The sequence below is a fragment of the Montipora capricornis genome, chromosome 7, assembly GCF_036669925.1.
Source record: "Montipora capricornis isolate CH-2021 chromosome 7, ASM3666992v2, whole genome shotgun sequence".
Taxonomy (NCBI): Eukaryota; Metazoa; Cnidaria; class Anthozoa; order Scleractinia; family Acroporidae; genus Montipora; species Montipora capricornis.
The window spans coordinates 19,769,515-19,797,501 of NC_090889.1; the positions used below are offsets into that span (position 1 = coordinate 19,769,515).

Consider the following 27,987-nt stretch of genomic DNA (forward strand, 5'->3'; position numbering starts at 1 on the left):
CGGAATAAGAATAGGTGGAGCGATGATCCTAAACACTATGTATTGCCCGAAAGCATAAATGCCGGCCAAAAATGTATTCTTTTGTTTATGTGCTAATGAGACTCACTAGCCTCGCTCTCAAGCAACATTTCTTTTGTATTTTGTCCATACAAACGAGGCTAGTGAGGCTAATTAGCACATAAACAAAAGAATATTTTTTTGGCCGCCATTTATGCATTCGGTCTATAGCGTTTTGTAGCAACAAGAATAATAAAGCTATGTTTAAAATAGCATTTTAGCAGATGTTTGACAATATTAACGTGAATCCCCGCAAAAACGAAGGATTTCTAACTTCTATTCCATGTATTCCTATTCCGGAATACGGTCAATCGAACGCACCCTAAGACTTATCGCCCGCTGGCTTTGGTCACGCAAGCGCACCGAGGAGAGAATGGTGATAGAGCGGGGATTCACCCCTCGGCTCGCTTGCGTGACCAAAGCGGCCGGTTTGACTAACTCAGAAGAGACTGCGGGCAGTCTACTGTTCTCTTGGCATACCTTCTATAAATTAAACAATTTCAAAATCAGACATTTCGCATTGAAGAAACAACAGCACTGTAGGGCATTTAAACTGAAGGGAAGTTTGAAAACAATAATTATACCGCGTTGCAATCTGTTATAAAGCCACCAGGAACCTCAGTAGGATCTTCTGGATTCTTGTGTTTAAACCTTCAAGAATAATAAATAAAGAAAAAGAGTGCACATTAAGAATACAAAAACTCCCACTCACTTTTTCACACTTTCAAGCTTTATTTATTTTGATGTAACTATTTATACAACTTATTATGGAATTATCACATTTTCAGCGCATAACATCACCTTCCACGCACATATGGAAAACAAATTGAGGCAAGGGAAAGTCACACACAAATTTTAAGTACCCGGTAAGAAAAAAAAAAAAGACATTTTTGAGGTTTCCATAGATGCCAGTTATTAAAAAGCAACGTGTCACCTTAAGTTTAGAAGACCCTGATTCTTTGAAACCTTATCTCCCCATAAGCGAAACCAATATAATAAATTTTAATTGGCCTATTATCATAATATGATTTCAATTGTCAGCGGGGCACCCCTTTGGAGGTAAAGTGGAAGACAGACATTTTCGTTAAAAGACGCTTATTAAAGTACTAATTATGAATAGAAAGCGATTGCCAATAACACTTACTGGCTGTTTTTGAATAATCTTTGCCTTAATGTATGCTACCACCTGTATACAATAAAGTATATACATGCAGGTGCTAGCACACCAGCTATATTGATACTTACAGACGCTCATACAGCCTGACTTCACACGTTAACGGGGACGACACCCAGTGAATAAAAGCTTTGGGTTTTGGAGCAGTTTCTGTAGACTCACAGTTTACTAACAACTCAGTTACATTACCGCTCGAATCCTGAAGTGAAAAAATGAATATAAACATCACTTTACTATCAACCACGTCTGAGGAGGGGCTTTTTGAGGCCAAATTAACTAAGTGGATATTTACATCAGACCAGGACGAACTCAGACTGCTATGAACTTGCACTGGTATGAAACGTTTGCAGCCGTTTACATGAAACCGGAACGTCTCATGTCTTATACATGAGAACGGTACACTGTACGAACTCAGAACGGTACGACAGTTTCTCGTCTCCGTCCATCAAGCAAGACCAAGTCATTCCGGTGTGGGTTCATTGTCAGACTGGTCTCTCATGTAAACGCAAAATACAGAAATGTATGGAGGCCGATGAAAACTCATGCCGGTCTGAGTTTGTCCTGGTCTCACGTAAATACCCACCTCAGGCAAAGCAAAGTTGCCCACTAGTCGATTTTGCCTGTATGGTCAGAGATTATCCTAGTTTCAAGAAGCATGGAGCGACAGAAAGTATTGTTACTCCCCCAGGACAGAACGCTAGTCCACCGCAAGGTTAGCCCTAGAAGTAAGTCGCCAGTACCCATTTAAAAAGCAGATTAACTCTATCTTACGATCATGTAGCAGGACTTGACCTACAAACTTCAGCACCCCCAAAACTGCGGAAATGTGGCGTCCCTTGGTATAAAAGAGCCTAAACAGGTGAATGAAAACACTTTGATCTCATACCTTTATAACGTTTTTCAGTGTAATCACCAATCCTGCGTACTTTAGTCCCACAGACTGATCTGGGGTGAGACGACGGAAACCCTTCTCTGTTACCTAGGGATTAGTAATAATTAATAATTGATTGCCCTGCTGGGTTTTAGCCCGGGCCAAAAAACCGAGGAGGTAACCTAGAAGTCCCCACGCAAAAAGGGTAAATGCATAAATTGATAGAAATTGTAGGGGGAATCAATCTCAATTTGCTCAACCGGGCGCGCAAGGTGCTATGGGTATTGCTTAAACGGGAGCGCAAGTAGTAATGGTATTGTTCTACACCACCGAGGTGTTTTCGGAACTCACAAGGAGAATCAAACATTGAAGCAGATCTGATCTGATGCAAATCGAGTTGCCTGGCTCCGCAGAAATTGATTTTGTCCGGACACAAATCAGAAACAGGAGTGACGATTTGTCAGAGCCAAATCGGAGACAAGGGCGACATGTTCAGCATATAATTTGAACGTATCTCAACTGCCTTTCATACTATGTTAGGCGGGGGCACATGTAGTGAAAACTATTACTAGTTTAACAGTCTCAATGTGGTTTTCCTGTTGCATGATACACTGATGAACAACTCAGTTTGTAGTCGAACTTAGTGTTCCACACTAAGAACGCTTTCAGGTTCAAGTCCCAAAAAAAAAGTATGAGCGTTCGGCTTCAGCCGCAAAATTCTGAAAATTAGACGTATAAATTGGAGTATAACAGGACAATTAACTCAAACACTTAGGAAACGTGTTTGCTCCCGCAGATCAAATCCCAACGAGGCAAACTAGAAATTGATAGATATTGTAGGGGGAATCAATCTCGATTTGCTCAACCGGGCGCTCAAGGTGGTATCGGTATTGCGTAAACGGGCGCGCAAGTGGTATTAGGGAGCTTAAGCAACAACAACGGCGACGGCCACGAGAACGTCATCTCAAAATATAAATTTGCGTTACTTTAATCGCTTCTTGACTACTTCAACGTTTTTAATATGACGAGGGTGTGGTAATTCCTCAAAGATGACACCAGTCGGAACGGCACTCCATTCTAAAAGAGAAAATGAAAATTTAGCCCCAAGTGCTGACGTTTTTCATAAAACCAAAAACTTGTCTATTTCACGTTGTTGTTTTGCTGACGACGGCAACGAAATGGACAAAAGTGAAAAACGCACGTGCAGGGCGCTCAAAGCTATTGTTTTTACCCACTAAATATGCAATTTCGTGACGTTTTCGTTGCCGTCGCCGTTGTTGTTGCTTAAGCTCCCTATTGGTACACGACCGAGGTGTTTTAGGAGTCACCAAGTAGAAACTCGCAAAGAGAACCAAAGTGCTGTTCGGGTTAGCGATTGAAAGATCAAACATTGAAGCAGATCTGATGCAAATCGTGTTGCCTGGCTCAGAAATTGATTTTGTCCAGACACAAATCAGAAACAGAGGCTACACGTTCAGCATATAATTTAAACGTATCTCAACTGCCTTTCATACCATCATTGGCGCAGGGCCTAAACAAGCGATAGAAATCGATAATCGGAAAATCAATCGATGACAATCGATTACGGTTAATTAATTTGTATCGATTGGCATCGGCCAATCGAAGACCAATCGATAATCACAGAAAAGTAGTGCCGAACTTCATCGAGTGTCATCGATTGTCGTTCCCATTGGTTACTCGATGAAAATCGATGTTATTTAATTGATCGATTCTCATCGATTATCGATGACAATCGATAATCATAAAAACTTGCGCTATTGATTGTCCATAGATTATCAATATCAATCGATTAATTGATATCGATTGCCATCGATTGCTCAGGCCCTGTAGGCGGGGCATATGTAGTGTAAACTATTACTAGTTAATAATTATTGTAATGTACTGTTACAGAAGTACCGGTAAATTCTGAGCTCCAGTCATTAGGTTATTATTTGAGAAAGCAAATAGGCCATTTTCGAGTTCATGTCTGCCTCCTCTTCAAAGCGAGTCTACGTGCGAAGTTTTTGTGATAGTAAATAGTTCTACTTCCCATATGAATGAAAACTAATTTTCAAAAGAAAACCTTCGCACTTAGACTCGCTTTGAAGAGGAGGCAGACATGAACTCGGAAATGGCCAATTAAATATGCCTTAACGCTCTTGAAAAGAGCAAATAAACTTGATTTGTTATCACTTAAATAACGTTGTTTGAAATAAAAGGCCGAGCTTAAGCATGATAACCATTTTCAATTTTGTTGTCTCAGATTAAGAAACCATTAATAATAATAATATTAATGGTCAGGGGGCAAATGTACAGAAATAATTATCCCTCAATCCTGTAATGCCTTCCAAAACAAATTCATTACTTTAATATGGCATTTTGTACAAAAAAAGAAAAGTGCCGTTTGCAGTGTGAAATACTTGACACTTGTGCAATCAAATAACAGGCATGAGACTTTTCTCTGTTACCTGGTGCCCGCTGAAACGTGTCACTACTGACTCTGCAATTCATGTATGTTATTAAAATTTTCTGTTCAAACCTCAATGCTGCTGCAGGTATTGTTGCTTGCCTTGGAAACATGACACAGTTCACCACACGTATTATAGTTACCAGTAATTAATTGATTGATATGTAAGTATGTTAATCTCAACTTACAATAATTGACTTACCTCTTTGAAGTCGGTCTGTTCAATGTAGATTGTTTTTCCAAAAGAAATTTCATGGCTCCCTTTGCTCGGATCTTGAGGAAAGTTGGCTACATTCAGCTTCACTTTCTAAAGAAAAAATGCACAATTGTTCCAATATTCCCAAACAGCAAGCCAAGAATGACTTATTTATATCGTTCGTATTTGACGTAGATACAAGTATACTAAATTGTGCTTTATTTGAAATTGCAAGGGAAAAAATCATATGATTACTTATTAATAATATCCGCGAAAAAATTCGAAACGAGATTATCGGAGTTAATTAGAAGACAAGAATGCACATCACGCAATCACACATAAACTGCGGCATCTGGGGCTTGCATTTGATTGTCCTTATCAGACTTTCCTTGATCATTGACCAATCAGAATGCTTGGATTGTTACCTCTTTTCTGCATTGTGTTATCTGGAAACTGCATTTTTCTCAGCCAATCAGAATGGAGTAATTTCCCCATGTATATTATTAATGTTATTTACACATTCGCAGCAGTAAAATAACATAGGCCATATGTGGAACTCAAATATGTACCCATGATTTCCTTACCTCATCAAAGTTTTCAATTGTAACCTTCAGTGGTTCAAGCACAGCCATCACTCTAAACAAAATCAATTCAATAACAGGAAAATTTACCTTAACGCTTTAAATCCTGATATGAGAGGGAGACTTCCTACAGAGTGAGATTTTACTCATACACATGTAGATGTTACTCTGTCTAATGCCAGACTTCCTTTAAATCCATTGAAGTGTAAACTATTGATACATTACCTTGGAGCTGTTACATTCAGCTCATCACGCACACACGATTCTAAAAGCAAAGGATCTGTTACTGTCTGAGCCATGGTCACGCCAACCTCGAGAAATTTCAAAAAAGGAAATACAGTCATTGCACCGTCATCTACAGTACACCAGTGACTCTTGAAACAAATTATTGCATTTCATTCTCGCACAAGAATAAGAAATTAAACTTGAACTCTTATCTCCAAATTGAGCAGTCGAGTAATCAAAACCCCCATCCAAAACTAACATGCAATGTCATGTAGATGCCGTGACTTTAACATCTTCAGTTCCCACGGCCTGCTCCCGTCTGACCTTGTAGCTCAGCCGGTAGAGCAGCGGTGATCCAACCCGAAGGTTGTGGGTTCAATTCCCACCCTGTTCAGAGTTTTTCTCTTTCCTTGTGTGGGGCCATTTCCATTAGTAGGGCTAACGCTCACATGGTTCATATGGGGTAGAAACCTAGCACTTCACATTACACTCTAATCAGTTAAGTCTGTTCAAATATAAGTGCTACACGGCCAACGTTTGCAAAAACATAATCCTTCCTTGTACTTGTACATGTCCCCTTTAAATCTGTCAGTTTTAAGAGGGAGACTTATAAATTTTACTCTGTCTAAGGACAGACTTTTTGACTCGTCGAAGGAGTCACTTCAGGGAGAATGGGCTAACATCATCTTGATCCCCTCAAAGACTATGTCCCCTATAACCCTCTGCCTCTAACAGTGATACTTCTAGCTTTTTCTCTGTCTAACACCAAACGATTTTACTCGTCAATAGGCGTCGCCTCGAGGATGAATGGTTTAATAACATGTTCCATCAAAAACTATTCCCTCTAGCCCTTTCCCTTCTAAGAGTGATGCAGTACTTACAGACTTCACTCTGTCTAACACCAGACAATTTTACTTGTCAATGGGGGAGGACTCAGGGAAGAATGACTTATATATAGTTTTTACCTTGCTGCAGAATTTATTTATGGCTTCAGGGGGGAAACCTCTTCTTCTCAATGCCGTTAGAGTGAAGAGCCTTGGGTCATCCCAGTCTCTAATAATGTGAATAATTTAATGACGTCCAAAATGAACAAATGCTGCTAATTTCCTAACAATAAGTAGTTGTCTCTAGTTTTGTTTTATTTCTGCATATGATGATTCCTATTGCATCATAAATATGAATTTAAATTTTGAATGACTGTGCCATCCATAGTAAGTGTTTACAATTGTTAAGGAGTAGAATTTCCAGAAGTCAACCTACTGTAGATATAACTAGCCCGTGTTTCATGGTAGAATAGCGAAGTAAGTGATGTGAGCTTTTCAGGCCACAAAGTGGCAGAGCCAGGTCATGAAGCAACTGAGCAGAGTGAGCGTGCAAGGGATTGTACTGGTATATATTAAATAGTAGAAGACGACAAAGGACTTCAATGAAAGTGTATATTAGGGAGCAGCCTTTGCACAATGTTGAGAGGGATCACTTTCCAGTAATTTGTTCAAGGTTGATTCCTGCACTCAGAGTCCTTCATTGTTGGTTCTCTACTCTATTCCAAGAAGCCTTTATTTACTAATTAAAGGTACTCTGGTGAAAAGTGGAAGGGCCTCTTTCACCCACCAACTAAGATGACACAAAGAAAAGTAGCGACTGAAAGCTATGTTACAATAGTCGACTACTAAAGTTGTATTAAAATAGAGGATATTACGTGGCCATGCGGAGATACGAAATTTCTCTTCAACAGAAAAAAATTAAAAGAAAAGGTATTTAATTTTTTCATCACAACAGTACTACAATATTGTAGCAAGCAGAATTTACATGTAGTAAGGTTTTACATAAAAGGTTACCATTCAAATTAAAGTTGGAAGAGGGAAGATTACAAACGTTCACCAAGTGGAGAAGTGTCCGATTGCTCAAAGAAACAATGACATATCATAAACAATTTACTATCCTCATTTGTTGCGGGACCATACTTGGGAATAATGGCCCTAAGTCGTTTTCGTATGGACTTCGCTGCATTCGATCCACACTGCCACAACCTCAGACCAATATCCTCCATTACAGTCCTCATGCTCGGTTAGTAAGTGGTTAATATTAGAATAAGAACTTTTTACCTAACAATCCCTTCATTTATCAACTTGCCAATTTTTCTCTTTGAAACGACTGTGTAACTGAGATTAAGCCTTCCATATTCCCACTGCACTGGACAGTATATGTCAAGGACGTTGCACAGCCAGTAGTACGAGGAACGTCTGCAAATGCACAGTAAACTGTGAGCCTACAACATTAACCAATAAAGGTACAAGACACAGCCAAGCGTCACAAATGATTTAAGTTCAATAACAATAATGACAATAACAGACCTTTGGCCCCGGCTGTTAAAAGGCTGGATTAAACTTTATCCAGTGGATAAGTCTCTATCCAGAGTGTAAAATATTCTTCACATTAAACATTGAGAGAGGTCTATGAACAAGCCTTAGATGTGCTTGAAGTACGCATATTCACAGTTGCGTAAGCAAATACTTATATCTTTGCATCGATTGAAACTGTTGGTTAGTGACTTGCTATATCCACCGGATAAAGTTATCCTGCCAGCCTTTATTGAACAACTGAGGCCAGAAGAGTGCTCAACACCCACCTTGACTGGAATTCTTTTGTGCAAAGCGAATGGGAAATGTCTTCTAAAGAGTCACAAAGACAGTGAGTGAAGTCGTACGTTGGATAAACACACCTAAATGCAATAGCATCAGATTTTTTTTTTAGATAAATGTCCATAATTTGTACATAAACATACATATTTCCCAGTCATATGATGTGAGACTCTGTCAATCTGGAATTCTAGGAATAATTTGAGTGCTTCTATGACTTTACATGCAGTTAAAATTTAATGTAATATAACAGAGTTAACAACAGGTACGCTTGTTTGCCAGTTCTTTTTGATCAAGCCATACTTTAATTTATTTGCATCATAAATATTTAGCATTGAAACTCTTTCCAAGTGTCATAGTATTGAACTCATTGTTAAGGGTTGTGTCAACATAAGAAAAAGAGGATACATGTGTGAACTTTATCAAATCACAGGAGCCACAATAATTTAATTATTTTTGATACACTATATCGCTTAAAATGAAAGAAAAACTATCTATTTTTCGAGAGATTATTTTTTAAAATAAAGCTAGGGTTAGAATTAGGCTAGGTCTAAATTTACTGCAAGTTGTGTGTAAAAGTTTGTGAAGGATAATACTGACAGGGGATTGGCAGGAATTAATAAAGTTTATCATCAAAGGGGTGCAACTTATTAATTAAAAGTGATATTCTTGATAAACTATAAAGTGTGTATTAATTTGCTTAATTCCTTCACTTTAGAACAGAAAGTCCTACCATTCACTGCCTGTCCTGTGGTGAGGAGTAAATTTAATACGGTAAGCAACTGGGTCCACTTTCCCATCTTCCAATGTGGTCTTCATTCGTAATGTTGCCTTAAAAGTTAAATATGCAGAAAATGTTTACCAAAATTAATGTTGTATTTTCATTAACCAGTTTGACATTCACTAAAGTGACAACAGGACAATGAATCTTTAAAGCCCTATAAACTACAGCTGTACACTAGACTATAATTTACAATGTAGTAGTTTCAAACAGAACTAGAAACTGTTTTGAAAACAAGCATTGTTTTGAGCTCTTTAAACCACTGGATGCAGACATGTGCAGGAACAAAATTAATAATGTACCAGTAATTGTATCATACAGATTATGCCTTCAGCATTCATTTCACAGTCTAATTTATTGGATATCTGATTTCAATTTTTGCAATTAAAATAATAATAATAATGATAACAAAGATAAAGGTATTAGCTCCACAAATCACCATTCTACACAGTTCTGTATGTAGTCTTAGTTTTGTTTTCGTCGGTTGTTTTTCAAAGCTGAGAGAGAGACGATCAGATCACGCAACAACTACAACAGATTTAATCGGTCCAGTTGAAACGTTTACCATGAGGACATGTACAGGCAGTAACCAGTAGGTACAACTTCGATTCAATAACAACAACAACGTTAGCTAGAACTTCTCACTTAACTTGAGCTCGCTCGCGTAAATCCGAAACTTCTGGACAACAACAAGTCTTATGTAAACAGGCTATTAATAGCGAACTCGTGACCATTAACTTAATTATAGAAATTGACAACTTCGTTTCTAGAACGTTCTGGAACAACAAGAAAAGGTAAGGAAACTTTAGAAAGATCTAGATATCATAACATCTTTCGCCTTTCAAAAAACTATAATGTTCATCCGTATGAGTCAGGGTCAAACTTCTTTGAGCGTCCGTATCTTGACCTTGTTTCTTTCACTAAGGGTAGTGGAGGCGTGCTCACACTTGTCTCTGGTGTTCGTGCACTCTGTTCCAGTTTTCTTGATACGGGCGAGGGTGAAGGTCTGGTGGTGATTTCGGCTTTCTTCACTTCAGCATCAGGTGAAGTTACCGAATAGACTCGGTCAGGTCCGGCACATTGTGTGCACTCATACTCTCGCCTTCGTCGATGTCGAGCGAAGATTCTTGTAACTCTTCCTTTGTCTGACGCAACTGTTTGCGGTTTCGCCTGTAGACTTTACCATTAGCTTCGACCCTATAGCTGCGAGGTGCAATTTTACTAGAAACGACTGCTTGTGACCACTGAGTTTCACCAGGGAGTTTCATACGTACTATGTCCCCAGGGTTAAGTTCTGAAAGCTGCTTAGCATGCTGGTCGAAGTACTTTGCTTGCTTAACACGATCCCTTTTGAGAAGATCGCTCACCGATTTGTTACACTTGAGTAGAGATTCCGAGAGGGGAAGTAGTGTCTTGGTTTGGCGACCAAAAAGACGTAGACTCGGTGACATGCCCGTTGCGGCAGTAGGGGTGTTGCGGTGATCCAGTAAACCAAGATACGGATCAGACTTGGACAGAGAAGCTTTCTTCATTATCGACTTGCACGTTTTGACGGCACTTTCAGCCATCCCGTTAGCTTGAGGGTACCGAGGTGAAGTAGTGACGTGCTTGAACTTCCATGCTGTTGCAAATCTTCGAAACTCTGAAGATGAATACTGTGGGCCATTGTCTGAAACAACAGCCTCAGGCACCCCATGACGCGCAAAATGCATCTTTAGTTTACAAATCACAGCTTGTGCAGAAGTATCGGAGAGATGATCCAACTCAATGAAGTTGCTGTAATAATCGACAAGGACAAGGTAATTGCGGTTCTCGAAAGTAAATAAGTCGGTCGCAACTCGCTGCCAAGGTCTATCAGGGACCGGGTGTGGTTGAAGAGGTTCACTAGCTTGTTCTGGCTTGACACTCTGGCATATTGAACACTTATCGATCAGCTCCTTGAGCTGGGCAGACATTCCTGGCCAGAAGAAAACTTCTCTTGCCCTTTGAAGACACGCTTGGAGTCCTTGATGGGACTTATGAGTTTCCTCCAACATGGAGCGGTGGAGACTCTCTGGGACAACGATCTTTGTTCCTTTAAAGATCAGGCCGTTATATAGTGTCATCTCTTCTCGGTATTTGAAAAATGGCTGTGCTTTAGTGGGTACCATGGCAGTTGTTGTCGGCCAACCGGCGCGTATGACCTTTGACAACACTTGTAGAGATTCATCTTTGCCTGTTTCCGCTTGAAACTTTGCAAGTGTTGCGGCAGATATTGGCAGATCCTCAACAGAATTAACAGTTTCTAGATCTTTGCAGAAGGGTGAAGTGTTCGGGGTCTTTGAACTCTTGGGTAAGGCACGAGAAAGAGCATCGGCAATGTGCATCTCTTTGCCAGGCTTGTAGACGAAGGTCAAGTCGTATTTTTGCAAACGGAGCATCATTCGCTGTAGTCTTTTTGAGGCTGTGTTGATAGGCTTCCTCTGGATTGCAATCAACGGCTTGTGATCTGTTTCCACAGTGACATGTTTGCCATAAATGTACTGTTCAAAGCGCTCGCAGGAGACTACGATAGCAAGGAGTTCCTTCTCTATTTGCGCGTAATTTTGCTCTGTGAGAGTTAGAGCTCTGTTCGCGTAGTGTATTGGCTGTCCGTCTTGAAGGAGCGTCGCGCCGATTCCGTACTGAGAGGCATCGCACTGGATAGTAACATTCTTACTCACGTCAAAGTACTGTAGAAGTGGAGCTTTGGAAACAAGTTCTTTAATCTTGTTGAATGACTCTTCTTGTGGTTGTTGCCAGCACCATTCAACTTCCTTTTTCTCCAGCTGTCTCAGGGGCTGAGAAACTGTAGACAGATGTTGGCAGAATTTCGCTAGATACTGGACCATTCCTAGGAAGGTTCTTAACTCTGCAAGGTTCGTGGGCGCCGGGTAATCAGCGATCGCTTGTACCTTTGATGGGTCAGGCAGTAGACCTTGCGCTGTAAAGAGGTGTCCTATGAAAGAAACTTGTACCTGTCGCAGTTTCAACTTCTCGTTGTTGAGAGTGAGGTTTCTTTCTCTTGCTCTTACAAGGAATGCTTTGAGATTCTGATCGTGGTTAGCCAATGCCTCTTCAGGAGTATCACCAAAACCACAGACTAAGAAGTCGTCAGCGATAACTTCTACACCGGCTAGTCCTTCAACTAACTCATGCATTCGTTGTTGCCATACTTCAGGAGCAGAATTTATACCAAAAGGCATTCTGAGCCAGCGATACCGACCAAACGGTGTTCATGGTCGTCAGATAGCTGCTCTTTTCATCTAGTTTGACTTGCCAGAATCCGCACTTAGCATCTAACACACTGAAGACTTTTGCACCACTAAGTCGAGTTGAGACTTCCTCAATGGTTGGCAGGGGGTAGTGTGATCGTTTGACTGCGCGGTTAAGATCTCGAGGGTCTAAACATACTCGAATTTTCCCATTGGGCTTCTTGACTATGACGAGACTAGAGACCCATGCTGTGGGCTCTGTTACCTTGGCGAGGATACCGTCCTTCACCAGGCTGTCTAACTCTGTCTTAAGTGCTTCTCTTAGTGGGACAGGGACTTTGCGAGGAGGATGCACCACTGGAGAAAAGCTTTCATCTACTCGGATAGAGTAGTTTCCATCAAGGCACCCAATTCCACTAAAAACATCAGTGAATTCAGATAGGACAGGATCTCCTTTGACAACTGAAGGGACATCAGTCCTTTCCGAATCATCGTGAGTAACATTTATGTCAGCGTCCAAAATTTTGACGAGATTCATCTTCTCGCACGTGGTTCTGCAAAGAAGTGGTGTCAAATCTTTCTCCACTACGTGGTAAAGGACTCCATACTTTCTTCCTTTTCTTTCGGTAAGAAGTCGGATTTGTCCAAGCGGCCAGACTACAGACTTGTTGTGCATGACGAGCCTTGAGTACGACTTTTCCAGATTATTACACTGATTGTCGCCAGTCACTCTGGTGTAATCTCGTTTTGGTAGAACGTTACACGAAGCACCTGTATCAATCTGTAGTTGTACTTCGGCCTTGTTGTTCATAAGGACTGTCACATAGGCTGACTTGAAGGTGGCCTTGTGACTGTAAATCTCACAATCTTCCACATGATTGACTGAACTGGACGCACATTTCTTTGCAAAATGTCCATCTCTGCCACATTTATTGCATTTCTTCCCCACAGCAGGGCATGAAGATTTTTTCATCTCATGGACAGTACCGCAGAACTTGCATTCACGATTCTTAGCAGTAGGTGTGCTAGTATTATTACCAGGCCCTTTCCCTTTGAGTTTCCGGGAAAATGACTGCTTCCGGTTTAGGGTGGGTCTACGTGAAGTTTTGCCTTCAGTAGCGTTCTTAGGAGATTTTGATTTCGTAAGTCCTACACGGTTGACATTGGGCTCTTCAGTTGAGATTTCTGATGCACGTATGTCAGTTAGTTCTCCTGTTCGAAGGATATCCAAGGCTTTGTCCAAAGTAAGATCTTTCTGTTCAAGTAGTTTCTTGCGAGCACGATCATTCTTAACTCCAAGGATGAGGCGATCTCTAATCAAGCTGTCTCTGAGGTTCCCGAAGCCACAGTGTTCGGAGAGACGCATCAGTGCTGTACAGTACTGATCAACACTTTCTCCAAGTTCTTGCTCCCTTTTATTGAAAAGGTACCTTTCATAAGTTTCGTTGCGTTGTGGCAAACACCGAGACTCGAATTTCGCTAATACATGGTCTATGTTGTCAGCGCTTTCATGACCAGCGTCGTCAAAAGTAAAGGTATCAAACATCTGAACACCTTCTTTGCCTACAACGTTAAGAAAATGAGCAACACGCACTGGACCTTCTAGTTTACTGATCCCAGTTGCCTTTTCATAGATTTGCCAAGCTCTCTTAAAATGTAACCAATTATCGCCTCGACGCGATCTGTCCTCTATGTTGAGAGTATCTGGCGGTTTGGCTAGCGGCATAGAAGAAGCGAACACTGGAGGAGCAGCCATAGTGCTGGACACTTGTCCACTAGTCGACGGCTCGGTCATGACTTAAACGTATCCAGAGGTCGTGAATTGTATCCAAAACTTCTGACACCAAGTTTTGTTTTCGTCGGTTGTTTTTCAAAGCTGAGAAAGACGATCAGATCACGCAACAACTACAACAGATTTAATCAGTCCAGTTGAGACGTTTACCATGAGAACATGTACAGGCAGTAACCAGTAGGTACAACTTCGATTCAATAACAACAACAACGTCAGCTAGAACTTCTCACTTAACTTGAGCTCGCTCGCGTAAATCCGAAACTTCTGGACAACAACAAGTCTTATGTAAACAGGCTATTAATAGCGAACTCGTGACCATTAACTTAATTATAGAAATTGACAACTTCGTTTCTAGAACGTTCTGGAACAACAAGAAAAGGTAAGGAAACTTTAGAAAGATCTAGATATCATAACATCTTGGGGACTGAGCTTCATAAGTGCATGACCTGTGCACAACTACATGTATGTCGTTTCTACATGAAACTAAGCCGTGTGTTGATTTTGAGGGAGGAAAACTGAAGTAACTAGAGAAAAACCCTTGAAAATCAAGAGCAAATTATGAATAATAGAATTTATTGTTAGGGAACACTCAGTTTGGCTTGAAAGGAGCTTAAAACTTTTTGCCAACATTCCCCCAGTTTTTACATTGTCGGGAATGATCTGCCTTTGCATATGACTGGGCCGGGATGTTCGTCTGAAATTTTGAATTAAACCCCTAAAAGACACCATAATTATTTAACACTTTGACACCAGGGCGTGACTATTAAACGCCAGACGATTTTACTTGTCACCTGGGCACGTCCTAGGGCATTTGAGGTGTCAATGGGTTAAAACATATCAAATATATTATAATTATATTTCTTTGCCTTCAACCCTAAACAAAACCCCTTCATAGCTGTAATTATATGGGCTACATACACTGTATGATGGCACTTTGCGCAGAACAACTTGAGTGAGAACAAAATCCACAATTTCCACCCTTAAGAGAGACAACGAGCATTCTCACTCCTTTCATATGCGAGTCCACCCTCCAAGGGAATGATCGCAGACTACAGTAGAAATCTGTGACCCATTAGGAAAATAGAAATGCTCTGAATTTTCCCATTCCGTCAATGACCATTCCAGCCAATGGGGCTGGACAATCTGCGAGCTAGCAAGTCATGTGAGCAATGCAAATTTTGCTTACAAGTCTAAGCACTCATTTCAAATAGCACTGATAAACTGTCTAAGCACCCATTTTAAAATGACGATTAGCTTTCGATAACTGTGTGATTCGCATGTCGACTGGCCATCTTGGCTTGCATGACTCACAGCCATGACTTGCATGCCTTGCATGCCTCGCATGCCTTGCTGGCTCACACATTGTCCAAACTCCCAGCCAATCAGGGGTGTCAATTTGTGGCCAAAATTATCACTAAATGTTGCCTCTCTCTCTACCTTTCCTTCATCAATTTTTCCTTTCTTCATGTCCTGAAAGAGCAGATAATAATAACTATTAATTATAATTATTAATAAAACAATCAAGTCTTTTATGTAACTGTTACAAAACCTGGACCAATTTATAACAGTTAAATTTAGTATACTGTACATCCAATACTGTTAGAACTTGCATATTATTCTAAAAAAATGATTATTAGTTTTATGTTGTGGTTCAAAATTTCTTGGTTTGATATTTTTCAAACCAGTTCAATTATTCATTTCTTTCTCTAATATTCATTATAATAAGCTGAAAGAATTAAAGAAAATCAAAATAGAACTGGTTAAAAAAATAATATTGAACTAGGAAAAAAATTGAACCACGACATATGTATGTATGACTTGGCATTGGTTTGTTTTGACGGACGTGTTGCCTATCTGTTTTCAAAATTAATGTTATCAACATGTTTGATGGTTCGCTTATCTTTGAGCAGTACCATACAACATTAATAATGTCAATGATGACAAAGATATGATATTTTAAAAGCATTCAAATCATTATAATTATTATATATTGTAGATTGCTAGCAGTCCCTTCATTATTCAGTCAAGCAGCCCACTTTTCTGAGGCAGTCGTGTTTTGTGATGCAAACAAATAAAATGACCAAAGAGGCTTGCGAAGAGAAGTGTAAGAAGGGACAGCACCTGTTGCAGTAACCAACACGTTCAGAATTTCCCTTTGCACCAGCAACGGGAAATTCGGATTGGTCACTAATTAGAATAACAGAGTTGGTCATTATGAACGCGTCGGTTACTGTAACGGATGCAGTCCCTTATTACACTTCTCTTTCCAAGCCTCCCTTGGTCATTTTATTTGTGTGCGTGACAAAACATGACTGCTTCAGAAAAGTGAGCCTCTTGACTGATTTATGGAGGGACTGCTCGCAGTCTATTATATTGATGCACTGTGACTTGTTCAGATCAATTGGATAGCTCCAAAACCGAACAAACCTCAAACAGCCTGAGTGACTCCTCTATGGGTCTGTCCCTCCAGGGACTGGGTGGGGGGTTAAAGCCTTTTATCTCCTCATATTCCTGGTGGCAGACATATGCATGCCCCCTAAAATCAGAATGTTTCAGAGAAAATACCTCAAAAATTGGCTCAGCACATTGAAAGGATATGTTTCCCAAACTGCTAAAAACAAATGAATGAAGGGGTAGTTTCTAAAGAAACTGTGGTGCTGCGTCGGTGGGGAAGTAGTATACAAAAATTTGGTTTTATCAACGGAGTTGATAATGTAAATTGGCCACCGTACAGAGATTCTAAAAGCTGACGTTTCGAGCGTTAGCCCTTCGTCAGAGCGAATCGAGGGATTATGGGTTACGTGTAGTTTTTATAGTAGAGTAGGAGCTACGCTATTGGTGGTAACATGGCAACGTGAAAAATAGGAATATATTAGTTAAATGAAAAGCGTTCGTTAATACCGTGAGGATTAAGGGTGCCGATTTGAAAGATGAATTTGTGTTCTAGATTCTTGCGGCTTTCCGTCGTACCTAGATGTAGGGAAAGGCCGCAGATAGCCATGTGTTTTTTGGAGTGGTTAGGCAGATTGAAATGGCGAGCGACTGGCTTAGATGCATCCTTGTCATTCTTCTCAACATCGCGAAGGTGTTCGCGGAATCGGTCACCTAGTCGTCTACCTGTCTCACCAATGTATAATTTATTGCATAACGTGCAGGTTATGCAATAAATGACATTTGCGGAGGTACATGTGAAACGATCGGTGATCTTAACAGATCGCTTAGGTCCCGATATCTTGCTAGTGTTAACAATGAAAAGACAAGTTTTGCATCGTGAGCGCGCGCATTTGAAAGTGCCGGGTTGCTCGTTAGTTTTGAGCGCGCTTCTAACTAAAAAGTTGCCTACGTTTTTGTCGCGTTTGAATGAAATAAGTGGAGGTTGCGAAAAGATTCTACCAGTCTCGGGATCATTTTGGAGTAATTTAAAATTACTAAGAATGATGCTTTTGACTGCGTGATTATGAGGATGGAAAGTGAGGGTGAATGGAATTCTGTCATTCTTATCTTTTTGTGACGTTTGTAGCGATGACTGTCGATCAAATTGTTGGGCGCGATGATGGCCCGCTTTGACCACAGAGACGGAGATCATACGGTGGCCAATTTACATTATCAACTCCGTTGATAAAACCAAATTTTTGTATGCTAAAAACAAAGGATACCAAGAGAAAATCTAAAGACTACAACAGCTCTTCCTTAGGGTTATGGACAGTATTGGGAGTCAAATGGAATTGTACAGTCTATTTCCATAATTTTTTGGTCCAAGTGAAATTTTGGGATCACGTATGAAGGCAGTTCACTTTGATGGGCATTAACACTGAAATGGAAATATCGCTTTTCACTAGAAAAAAATCATTGTTCCCTTCGTCTCATGCACAGATCAAGATCATGTAAATTTCTATTATGGGCCTGAAACTCACACAAAATGTGCAGTGGCTTCCATTAGGCATAATGCAATATTGCGCAAAACTCTTGGGAAAATTCCAGCTTAAACATGATTTGATATGCACTCACAAAAATGTCTATCAATTGCCCCCCCCTTCTCCCCCACACCAATGTTGATAATTATGGTGCAAAATACTGTGCAAGGGAAGGGGGGAAAGTAGGGAGATTATAATCTTTTATCACATTCACAATTAAGGAAATGAGCATTTTGTAGTGGTGTGTTACAGTTTCCCAGCTGTCACATTTTGTCCAAAATAATTGTGGAATTTCAAACCCAAATATTTCTTTTTGTTGAACAAAAGGCCCACAGGAGTTGTACTCAATTGCAGACAGATTTCTACAAGAACATCATAACTTTATGATGTTAAAGGTTAAAATATAGACGATGTACAAAAACTATAGTGATTAAATAAAATTTAATGAAAACGTTTGCATTTACCTCTTTATAAGATCAACTGCAAAGTCATAAAGTTTTCCAAAATTATCAGACGCATGGGTAATTTTCCAAGGCTCAAAACCTACATGGCAAAAAATTGAAAGAGGATGTCTTAATTTCTGCAAAGGGTATAAATGCATAATTTTCCTATTAAAATTACATGTATGCATTGTGTGTTGGCTTTAGAGTCGCATGACAGCCTGAGCTTCCACAACAACCTTGCTACATATACATGTATATTTTTTTGGAATCTAGCCTTTGCGACGTCGAGTGGTACCAATCCACCATGTTTAGCCACTTGGTTTATGGACTAAGAGCTTCAGGAAAACCAGCCTGTCCTATGGGAGCCAGAACATGGGTCCTCTTCAAGGTGGTACCCAGACCTGACTTCTGTAGAGTATCCTCTGGGAAAGGTGGGGGGGGGGGGGGCATACGGGTCTCCTGGATCGCCAGGGGAAGTCATTCACACCTCCCTACATGTGTACATGTAACAGGCAGACATGAATGACAGAAACTGAACGTTCCTTAAAATGCTTTCAGGGACTTCTGACTGCCACAACCACCTGACCTGACATGTAAGTGCAAAACAGTACCTAGCCATTTAACCATGTCCAAGATTCCAGTAAAAAACTTTTCTTCCTCCTTCTCAGGGTTTGTGTCATCGTATCTCAGGTAACAAACACCATCGTGTACCTGCAAGACATGTCCAGTATATAATTCCATTAATTTTAATACATATTCAAATCATATGCAAGGACATGTAACTCCCAAATGAACATGAACTAAAATAATATATTAAGAAGATCATTGCAGTTAGCTGGTAAGTGACTTCAATAATAAAAATTGCAAGTAATAAAGCCTAAAAAAATCCAGGCTTGAACAAGAACTTGAAAGAAAACTGAAAACCGATCATAACCATTTTATTTTAAGATACTTCCCCCAAATTGTATGACATAAAAGACTAGTCTAGCGATAGCGGAAAGTTATATTAGATGTAAATAAATTATGCACTGTATATAGACTGATTATCACATTTATTATTATAATTACTATTGTTAGTTCCTATGCATGAGCCTCACAAGTTTTGCACTGTAAGTGTTACATTTGAATTCCCCCTAATGCCAATAAACTCACCCTTGCATAGCCAAAGTTGAAGTTGATGGCCTTTGCATGACCAATGTGAAGAATTCCATTTGGTTCAGGGGGAAATCTTGTTAGGACCTGAGAAAATATGTTGAATAAACAATTAACACAGTAAGGTCATCCTGCTCACTTTCTGTTTCCTACCACTTACTGTACTACATGTAACAGTCATGTAAATGTATAAGTTGTACAGTGTACCAAAAAAAAGCCTTGAGTGATGTTGTAATTGTGTCTAGAAATCTGTAGATGCCAATCAACACGATGCATTAATTGTCTATTTAAAATCTACAATTGCATATGCTACAGTCGATCGTCCATCAGAAATTCTAAAACTGTAATAATCGCCGTGGCATTTCAATAATTGAGTTAATTAACTCAATTATTAAAAATGACAGCGATTTCTGACGGATGATCGACTGTGGCATTCAATTGTAGATTTTGAATAGACTAGATACCATTGATAATACCGTACAATGTAAGTGTTCAGTTTATATTTTGCCATTTTGCCAATAGTCTCTGTGAGCCTTAGACTGCCAGTGCTCAGTCTCTTTTGCTCTAGAATCGTTGAAACGAATGCGCACGTTGAACTTTTAATGGCTGAAACTGCGCTTACGTGTACAAATGCCTGCAGTATTTGCAACCCGCAGTTTCAGCCATTTCGAAGAGTCCGTTTTTTTCAACGATTTAGAGCAAAAGGGAGACTGCTCACAGTCTATATGTGAGCCTCTTTTCATGAATAGACTAAGGTTGCATTCTATTGGGATCAACTATTTCAGCTACAGGCGGTTTAGGTTTAAGCAGTTCAGGTTAATCCCAACAGAACACCTTTCCAACCATTTTCAGTTGAAACACAGTAACCTCTGGGGATAGTCATTACTCAGACTTCTCTGCGTTGACAAGTTGAGAGAAGGGAGTCCCCATGATCAACTTTAAAAAGCCTTTATAAATGACAGCAATCGCTGGCTATAGCCTCAAGGCTGCTGCCTAAGACAATTTTAAAGGGGCCCTCAGAGCTAAACGCTGAGAACTTACGAGCCCAACATATGAACTGAAAGGTGTTGCTGTGAAAAATTAAGGCGCCCAGAGCTATTCTTTGGGAGCCCCAGGCTACCGGGCTCCTGTTAAGCAACAGCCTTGATGCTTTTTCAACAGTTTCAACTTAATTAGTTTGAGGCTGGTTGATTGATCAACCAAATCAATTGCAACCGAAAATGTTTTTTTTCCAAGAACAAAAAAAACCCAACCAACCTAAAATGGTTGATCCCAATAGAACACGGCCTTTTAATTAAAAGTAGCTTGTAGTGGATAACACTAACACTGGATGCATAAAACTAAACAAAGTATTACCCTTCCTCCAGTTCTTTCTAAGTGCTCCTTCATTAGTTTCAAGGTATTTGGAGTAACAACATAACCTGGGGTTTTGAAGTTCTCCCCTGTGTAAGTCAAACGGAAAGATGTTAACAGCAAGTACACGTACCACAGACAGAACTACAAAGTAACATGAAAGGGAGAAGTTATCCTCATGCTTATGAAAAACATAGGTGGCCTCGGTACATCAGTATGAAGCCACTCAGTTAGGAGCAGACCTGTCAGTTTGTTGGGCTCATGTGTTCCTGAGAAAGGACTCAATGAATGAAGTAGTAAGTGTATATAATTATTTGAAGACCAGCTGCTCCCAAGTGAGTGGCCTCATACAGCTCAGATTGTTGGGCATTGCACCAGCATCGCATAGGTCATGTGTTGGAGTTCCGCTGAGGCTTTCTGAAATTTTCAGGTTTCTAAGAGACAATAATTATTGCTTAAACTGTCCAGATAAGTATGAGGATGATTTCTCCCTTAGATCTGTGACCTGCACTTCAAATCATTTATTTCACTCCAAACCACAAACAACTGATAATTTAATTTTGAATCAAATGCAAATCACCTGGTTTGTGGAATTTGCTTGCTTCTCCAAAAATTGAGTTTGCCTCTTCATCTTCTGCATCACCGTTCACTGAAAATGGAAATTGATTTGCTTAAATCTACAAGTACTTGACTGTGTGATGCTGTTCCAGTCAACCTTACAGATAAGCGTTGCTCACCATAGGCCTTCAGCAGCTCAGTCATTAGAGCATCCAGCAATGTCTTGGGGATTACAAGATCATCACCATATCTTTATTTACCCTCAGATTTTAGAGTAACTTTGTGTAGCTAGTATTTCTCACTGTTAACCATCCCAACCATGATACACCACAGAGAACAGACCACAATGCCGAGAACTCCATGTTCTATTCTTTCTGTTCAAAGTGTGTGGGTTGTTTATTAATTAAACATCCCATGTGTAGGGTTATTAACATTGAAGGGCTGTGAAACTGAGCCTACTATTTGTCATTCTCTGTACGGTGGCCAATTTACATGTACATTATCAACTCCGTTGATAAAACCAAATTTTTGTATGCTACTTCCCCACCGACACAGCACCACAGTTTCTTTAGAAACTACCCCCTTCACTCATTTAGAGTAACCCTTTGCTCATGTCATTAAAAAGGCAGCACTTTCTCCTAAGTCATTTAATGGGGACAGTGAGTGATTACCCCATTGACTCCCAGGGGTTCCCCATTGACAAGTAAAATACTCTGGCGTTAGACAGAGTAAAAATACTAAGTCTGGTCGGTTTCAGCCGGTTTGGACGTCAAAGGGTTAAAGACCCCGACTATTGGTCTGGCCGGAGTTTTGATCCCATGACCTCCCACAACTGAGCTATCCGGTCGGCAGTCACATGTTGTAATATCCCAACTGAATGCACATTAATTTTTCTACAATCACTTTCAAAACCTGATGTACTTTTTGCTGCCAGGAAATTTCATTCTGCTCATATAGAATTACTGTACTTTGCCATCACTATTTTATTAAACTCACTTCACTCCTCAAAATTTAAGGCATGTTTCCTCTTATGTAAGATTTACATGTATTTGAGGTAAAATTTAAATACCTTGGGACTCAACTACTGCTGAAGAAACCTCCTTTGTTGCTTTCCCTTCTTTACTTGGCTTAGGATCCTTAAAGCAGTGGCAAATAAAAAAAACATTATTTGGTGCTCCATTTATGACAAATCTACATACATTCAATTGACTTTTACCTATTATTATTATTATTATTATGTGTGTACATCAACCAGCGCATTTTAAATCTTACCTAGTTTACATTCCTTTTTCCGCTTAAACAAATTCGTAGAACTTCTTAATGATATTTACATTCTGGCTCAAAATCCATTTCTGGCAGCGTTCGATGAGGTACTGTAACTCAGTTCCTTGTCAGTGTTCATAATTGATCTTAAGTCATTTCTCAATTGTTTATGGTGTCCTCCAAGAAAGTCAAAAACAATTATATTGATTTTATATATGCTTGTACTTTTGTACTCTCTTTTCTATGTATTTTGTTTTTTTTTCTTTGAATCGTTTCGCAATTTTGCCTACTTGGCAGACTGTGCCTTCAAATAGAGTCCAGATGTTGGTTTCTTTATCATGTACAATCACGCCAGGCTTATTAGCTACATCTTCCAGTGGCTTCTCAAGGATAAAGGGCACATTCCAATACATCTTTTTCATTTTCAAGCACTGTGTGCAGTAGGCTCTGTTGGTACCATGGCTTATTATTATTATTATTATTATTATTATTATCATTATTATTATTATTATTATTATTATTATAATTATTATTACTGGGATTCCGGACGTGTTGGAAGGACTGCAAGCCTCCGCAGTCTTTAAAGTCTCTATAAAGCCCCAGGTCTACTGCCAAGGCTAAGCAATGCTTAAGCCTGCAGAGTTTGAATACCATCTCATCACAGGTTGTTCTGACCTCAAGAATTATTATCTGTATTAACGTACTTCAGTCTGAGCAAGCTAACTGTAGCCTGCATAGCAGCCCAAGAGGAGGGGAGAGGTGAGGTCTCTCCTTTCCCTCCTCCCCAGTCCCTCTGCCCTTTCTCTTCCCTCCCCCCCCCCTCCCCCCCTCCCCCCTCCTCCCCTTGGGATGCTATGCAGGCTAACTAACAGTCTGAGGGTAATAAGCTTCTTTAAAAAAACTAAAGAGTTTTATTAATTGGTGGGCGAGTGAACTACAGAAATTATAATAAATATACCGTAACTGTAATTAAACTAGTTGATAAAAGTAAATTGACCAGGGAGATATTTCACTTAATTTTAAATGTTTACTTTCTTATCACCCTAAAGAAGGTGTCAATTTATTTTTGTTATCAAATTCCAAGGAATTATCTGCAAGCTAACTTAGCAGATACCTGCCATTCCCAAATTTCATTCCCAAAAAACTAGAAGTTGAGTTACTACTGTACAAGTAAGAAAACAAATTCATGGAAATCATGAATCCTTAGAAAAACAAATATTCAAGCTACCTTAACTGCTTTTTGTTTCTGCATGTCTTCTTCTGTTTTAGGCCCCAGCAAATCAAGGACCTATGAAAATACTTACAGATGCAATTAATTGAAGACGGCATAATAAAAGGAAGGGTTCCTTCAAACCTCCAAAGACGTGGTATTCCTATAAAAGTAGTTGAGTTTCAAGAAAATGTCATGCTGCTTCTGTGGCTTAAGACTGATCGAAACATGAAAACTTGAGTTTTATCAAACCAGTTTATAAAAATGTAAAGTAACTAATAATGTAAGAAAGATTTACCAGCTGACATTTGAAGCAGAAATTACAGAGCGCATTTCCAAGCAAATTTTCGCTAAATGATGAATTTTCACACTAATGAAGGGGTAACACTCAAAACATTAGGTTCAGAAATCTTTATCACAATGGTTAATTTACCTTTGTCTGGTCCTTTGATAAAACCAAAATTTAAAGGAGCATTGTATGCCTATTTTAGAGAGAAACCCTTAAAACAATCCGTTATTTAAAGAGCATACCATTGAAAGAAAGGTTACATATCGGTACATGTATTTATTGTATAAACACCAATGAAATACCAGGGGGCACTTTAAAAACATATGGCACTGGATTGTATGCCATTCACTTTTACATAGATAGCATAAATCATCAGCTATTATGTGAGCTTTTGTGCAAAAACACTCATGTATTTAAACATGTGAAGATAACATGTTATCTCCACACATGAAAAGATCCCTTTTGCTATGGTTACATACAAAAATCACGCTTTTCAATAACGTTAATGATTCAGTATTTCATTGGTGTTCATATATTTATACAGTGTGTAGTTTATATTTTATTTCATACAACTTATTCCAAATGGCTGCCATTTTAGCATTCTTTTGTTTCCATGCAAATTGACCACCATCGCTTTCAAATGTAAAATTCAAAAGAATATTTTAACCTAGCTTGAATGAGGCCATAAGGGCTAATTTGCTTGGAAACTAAAGAATACCAAAATGGCAGCCATTTTGGAATAAGGTGTATCTGGTGTTTATCTTAATTTTTGCTTCGCTCACTCATGAAATATTAGAAAATTCTTTCAACACTCAAAGAGAAATTTCATATCTCTGCGCAGCCATGCATGTGTAGTATCCATTCATATTGAAAGAGATTTCATGAAATTATCAAATAATGAGATATGACAAGAAATGTCCCTAATTACCGGTCAGTGTAAAACACAGACTGCAGACTGAGGTTATAATTTAACTGTTGAAAAAGCCCAAACCCATTGGAAATGCTAACAGTTAAGCCTAAATATTGTTTTAGGCCTAATTAGGCCTAAGGTTAGCATTTCTAAGGGGTTTGGGCTTTTTCAACAGTGACATTATAACCTCAGTCTTCATTTTACCCCTGGTCTGCAGTCTGCAGTCTGCAGTCTGCGTTTTACACTGCCCGCCCTAATTACATGTAGATGCACACAGATTTCAATAAGCACAACCAAGTTTTTCCTTGCTCTTCCCCCAAACTTCAACATCACTTGTGTCTTGGAATACAGACAATTCACGCCAAAAAGAGTCAACCAAATGCTGTTCCTCAAGTATAAGGATATTAAACAGCTGCATTCACTACTTGCACAAATCCCATTAATACACCTCTTTTACCCCCCTCCCGCCAAAATCTGCATAGGCATTGTTTTCGACTTCTCTTGGGATATTTTCATGTCCCAGGAGAAATTGCAAACAATGGTTATGTAAAAGTTTTGGGGTGTAATAGAGGTGTATTATGGGATTGCACAAAGTGAATTTACCGTGACTTGAAAATAACGCCAACCTTTACCCTTGTAAACATTATTGTTGGAAATAGATAGCAAAGGCTTAGACTTGTAAACTAGGGACACTTTGTGTTGGATGTCAAAATTGGACGTGCATCTAATTAGGGTCATTTCTGGACATAAGTGAAATAATGTCTATTTTCAAATTGGCTTTTTCTTGCCCATGGCAACAAAAGCTGATAAAGGTAATGCCAGAATGAGTGGTTGACTTTATAACAGTACCTGCATATCAATTTCTGCTTTGATTGCTTTTCCATCTGCCCATTTTAATTTCTCTCTTGCTTTACCTAAGAGTATAAACAAAAACTAATGATCTCAACAATCATCAAACACATCGCTGAATTGACTGTGGTACTAGACCATTTTCATAAATGGTGACCTTGACACGCTTTTGTCTTTATGTTAATTAGCCCCCAACTGCCCTCAAAATTTGAAGCAAAATATTCATTTCAAATTTACTTGTGGTAGCGAGGCTAGAAAGGCTTATTAACATTAAAACAAAGAATATTTTACATGGCTGCCATTGTGAAAGTGGCCTATATATAGTGGAATTTGAACTTCATTAAGTTTGACCTAAAAGCTTAAAGTATACATTTTTGGCAGATGTTTACAAAAGGACAGAATTGCATATTGGACAAACGTCAGGAAGAATTTAATTCTTAAAACTTGTTTATTTCATACATGTAGAAATTACGTTAAATTGCATTTATAAAAAATAATGATTCAACCTTATTCATATGGTCATACATGATACTTGATGTACCACAATCTGAAGGTTGCCATTGTCTCACACTCACCCATTATCATTCCAACGTTAAACTTATATCGCTTCTTCAACAATTCTTCCTTGTGAAGTTTAATCAGCTCTTCAACCTATAAGTTGCAATTTTAAAACCACGCATTCTTTTCAATTTTCTTAACATGTACATGTAGTTTAATGCAATCTAACTGAGCTACAGTTCTAGCTATAAAGAAAATTGGCAGTCACTGGTTCCTGGTGACTGATACATTGTATTATAGTGATGATGTGTTTAAGACAAAATTCGATAGAAAATCAAGCAATTTCAGTTTTTAGTGGACAAAAATCTGGTACCAGAATAATTTTAAGTATTTTATAGTCCTTTTTACATTTCCTGAAAGCTAAAGATATAACTATTATTGCCTGTAATAACACCGAAAACAATTTCCCATGGGAACGAGAAAAATTAAATTTCAAAGTTCAGAGAAATTGTGCAATAACAGGTAATTTTTTATCATCAGTTTCATTTCAGCAGTTATTTTCAAGTGTTTCTTACAAAGTTCAACAGTTGTTTTTGATGTTTCGTGTTGCTAGAAATGATTTTTTTTTGAGAAGATATTTAAAATAGTCATACAGAAGTTTGCAATACGATGTTTATAAATTAATCTTGGTACAAGGTTTTTGTCCACTTGTTACTCGAACTTTTGGTGGACTCCGTCTTAACATGTTGTACTTAAGCATGAAAAGTAGCTTCCAAAAATTTTGCTGGCTAGACATGTAAATGAATAGAAAGTTTGGGGTCACATAGAAGATTTTTCCTAAGAGTTATTCTATTTTCTGTATGCTGGTAAGGCATGTAAGAATGCAGCTCATTTGAACCCATAAAAAGCAAAGGGATGTATTTTCCTCGTAAGAGTGACTTTTATAGATTTTACTCTGTCAAACATCACACGTTGTGTACAATTTCACTAGTCACTGGGGGCTGGTTCAGGGATAAAAGGGTAAAGTACTACTTTTCAATTTAACCTTAATCCATAATATATAGATTTAGCCAAGCCTAAAAGCGGAGCTCCCCAGTTATTTATTCTTACAATAAGTTAACCTGACTTGAGCCAGCAATCCTATGAAAACCCAGTCCCTGGTCAGTGGTCACCTTTAAAAAAAAAACAACTGACCTCCATGAGCTCTAAACTAAAGCCTGCAATATGGTCATGTAATACTGGTCAGTGGATACCTTGTTTTGACAGGTGTCAATTGACCATAACATGGTTATAACATTTGAGGAGGCAGTGCGGCCCAGTAGTTAGAATGCTTCCTTCAAGATCTGCAGTTCCCAGGTTCAAGGCTAGTTCTTACAACTAAAAATTAATTTGTTCCTGGTAGTCCCTGGTTCAACTTCTTGGACGCACTTGTAAATAGCCAACTGGTTTGCTGCTGGCCAGTTGGGATTCTTATAACAGTTGTTGTTGTTGTGTTCTGTCGTTTCGTTGATTGGGTTTCATTGGCCCTGAAA

The 27,987-nt window shown here is 39.1% G+C and overlaps 1 protein-coding gene across 1 annotated transcript in view; it reads right to left on the reverse strand.

Annotated features, from left to right (window-relative positions):
* The window catches only part of LOC138056387 (glutamine--tRNA ligase-like), a 33,787-nt gene that overhangs the window by 2,743 nt on the left and 3,057 nt on the right, over window positions 1-27,987 (reverse strand). Inside the window, exons 4-24 of the mRNA XM_068902175.1 lie at window positions 26,533-26,608; window positions 25,958-26,022; window positions 23,928-23,987; window positions 22,506-22,572; window positions 21,459-21,527; window positions 20,882-20,967; window positions 19,526-19,612; window positions 18,985-19,084; window positions 18,395-18,473; window positions 16,444-16,552; window positions 15,454-15,486; window positions 8,944-9,041; window positions 8,201-8,293; window positions 7,677-7,814; window positions 6,537-6,624; window positions 5,572-5,657; window positions 5,350-5,401; window positions 4,772-4,876; window positions 2,118-2,210; window positions 1,303-1,430; window positions 642-708 (exon numbers count right to left, since the gene is read on the reverse strand). Of these exons, the coding sequence (XP_068758276.1) occupies window positions 642-708; window positions 1,303-1,430; window positions 2,118-2,210; window positions 4,772-4,876; window positions 5,350-5,401; window positions 5,572-5,657; window positions 6,537-6,624; window positions 7,677-7,814; window positions 8,201-8,293; window positions 8,944-9,041; window positions 15,454-15,486; window positions 16,444-16,552; window positions 18,395-18,473; window positions 18,985-19,084; window positions 19,526-19,612; window positions 20,882-20,967; window positions 21,459-21,527; window positions 22,506-22,572; window positions 23,928-23,987; window positions 25,958-26,022; window positions 26,533-26,608 (1,779 nt within the window). The remainder of the gene's footprint in view (window positions 1-641; window positions 709-1,302; window positions 1,431-2,117; window positions 2,211-4,771; window positions 4,877-5,349; window positions 5,402-5,571; window positions 5,658-6,536; window positions 6,625-7,676; window positions 7,815-8,200; window positions 8,294-8,943; window positions 9,042-15,453; window positions 15,487-16,443; window positions 16,553-18,394; window positions 18,474-18,984; window positions 19,085-19,525; window positions 19,613-20,881; window positions 20,968-21,458; window positions 21,528-22,505; window positions 22,573-23,927; window positions 23,988-25,957; window positions 26,023-26,532; window positions 26,609-27,987) is intronic.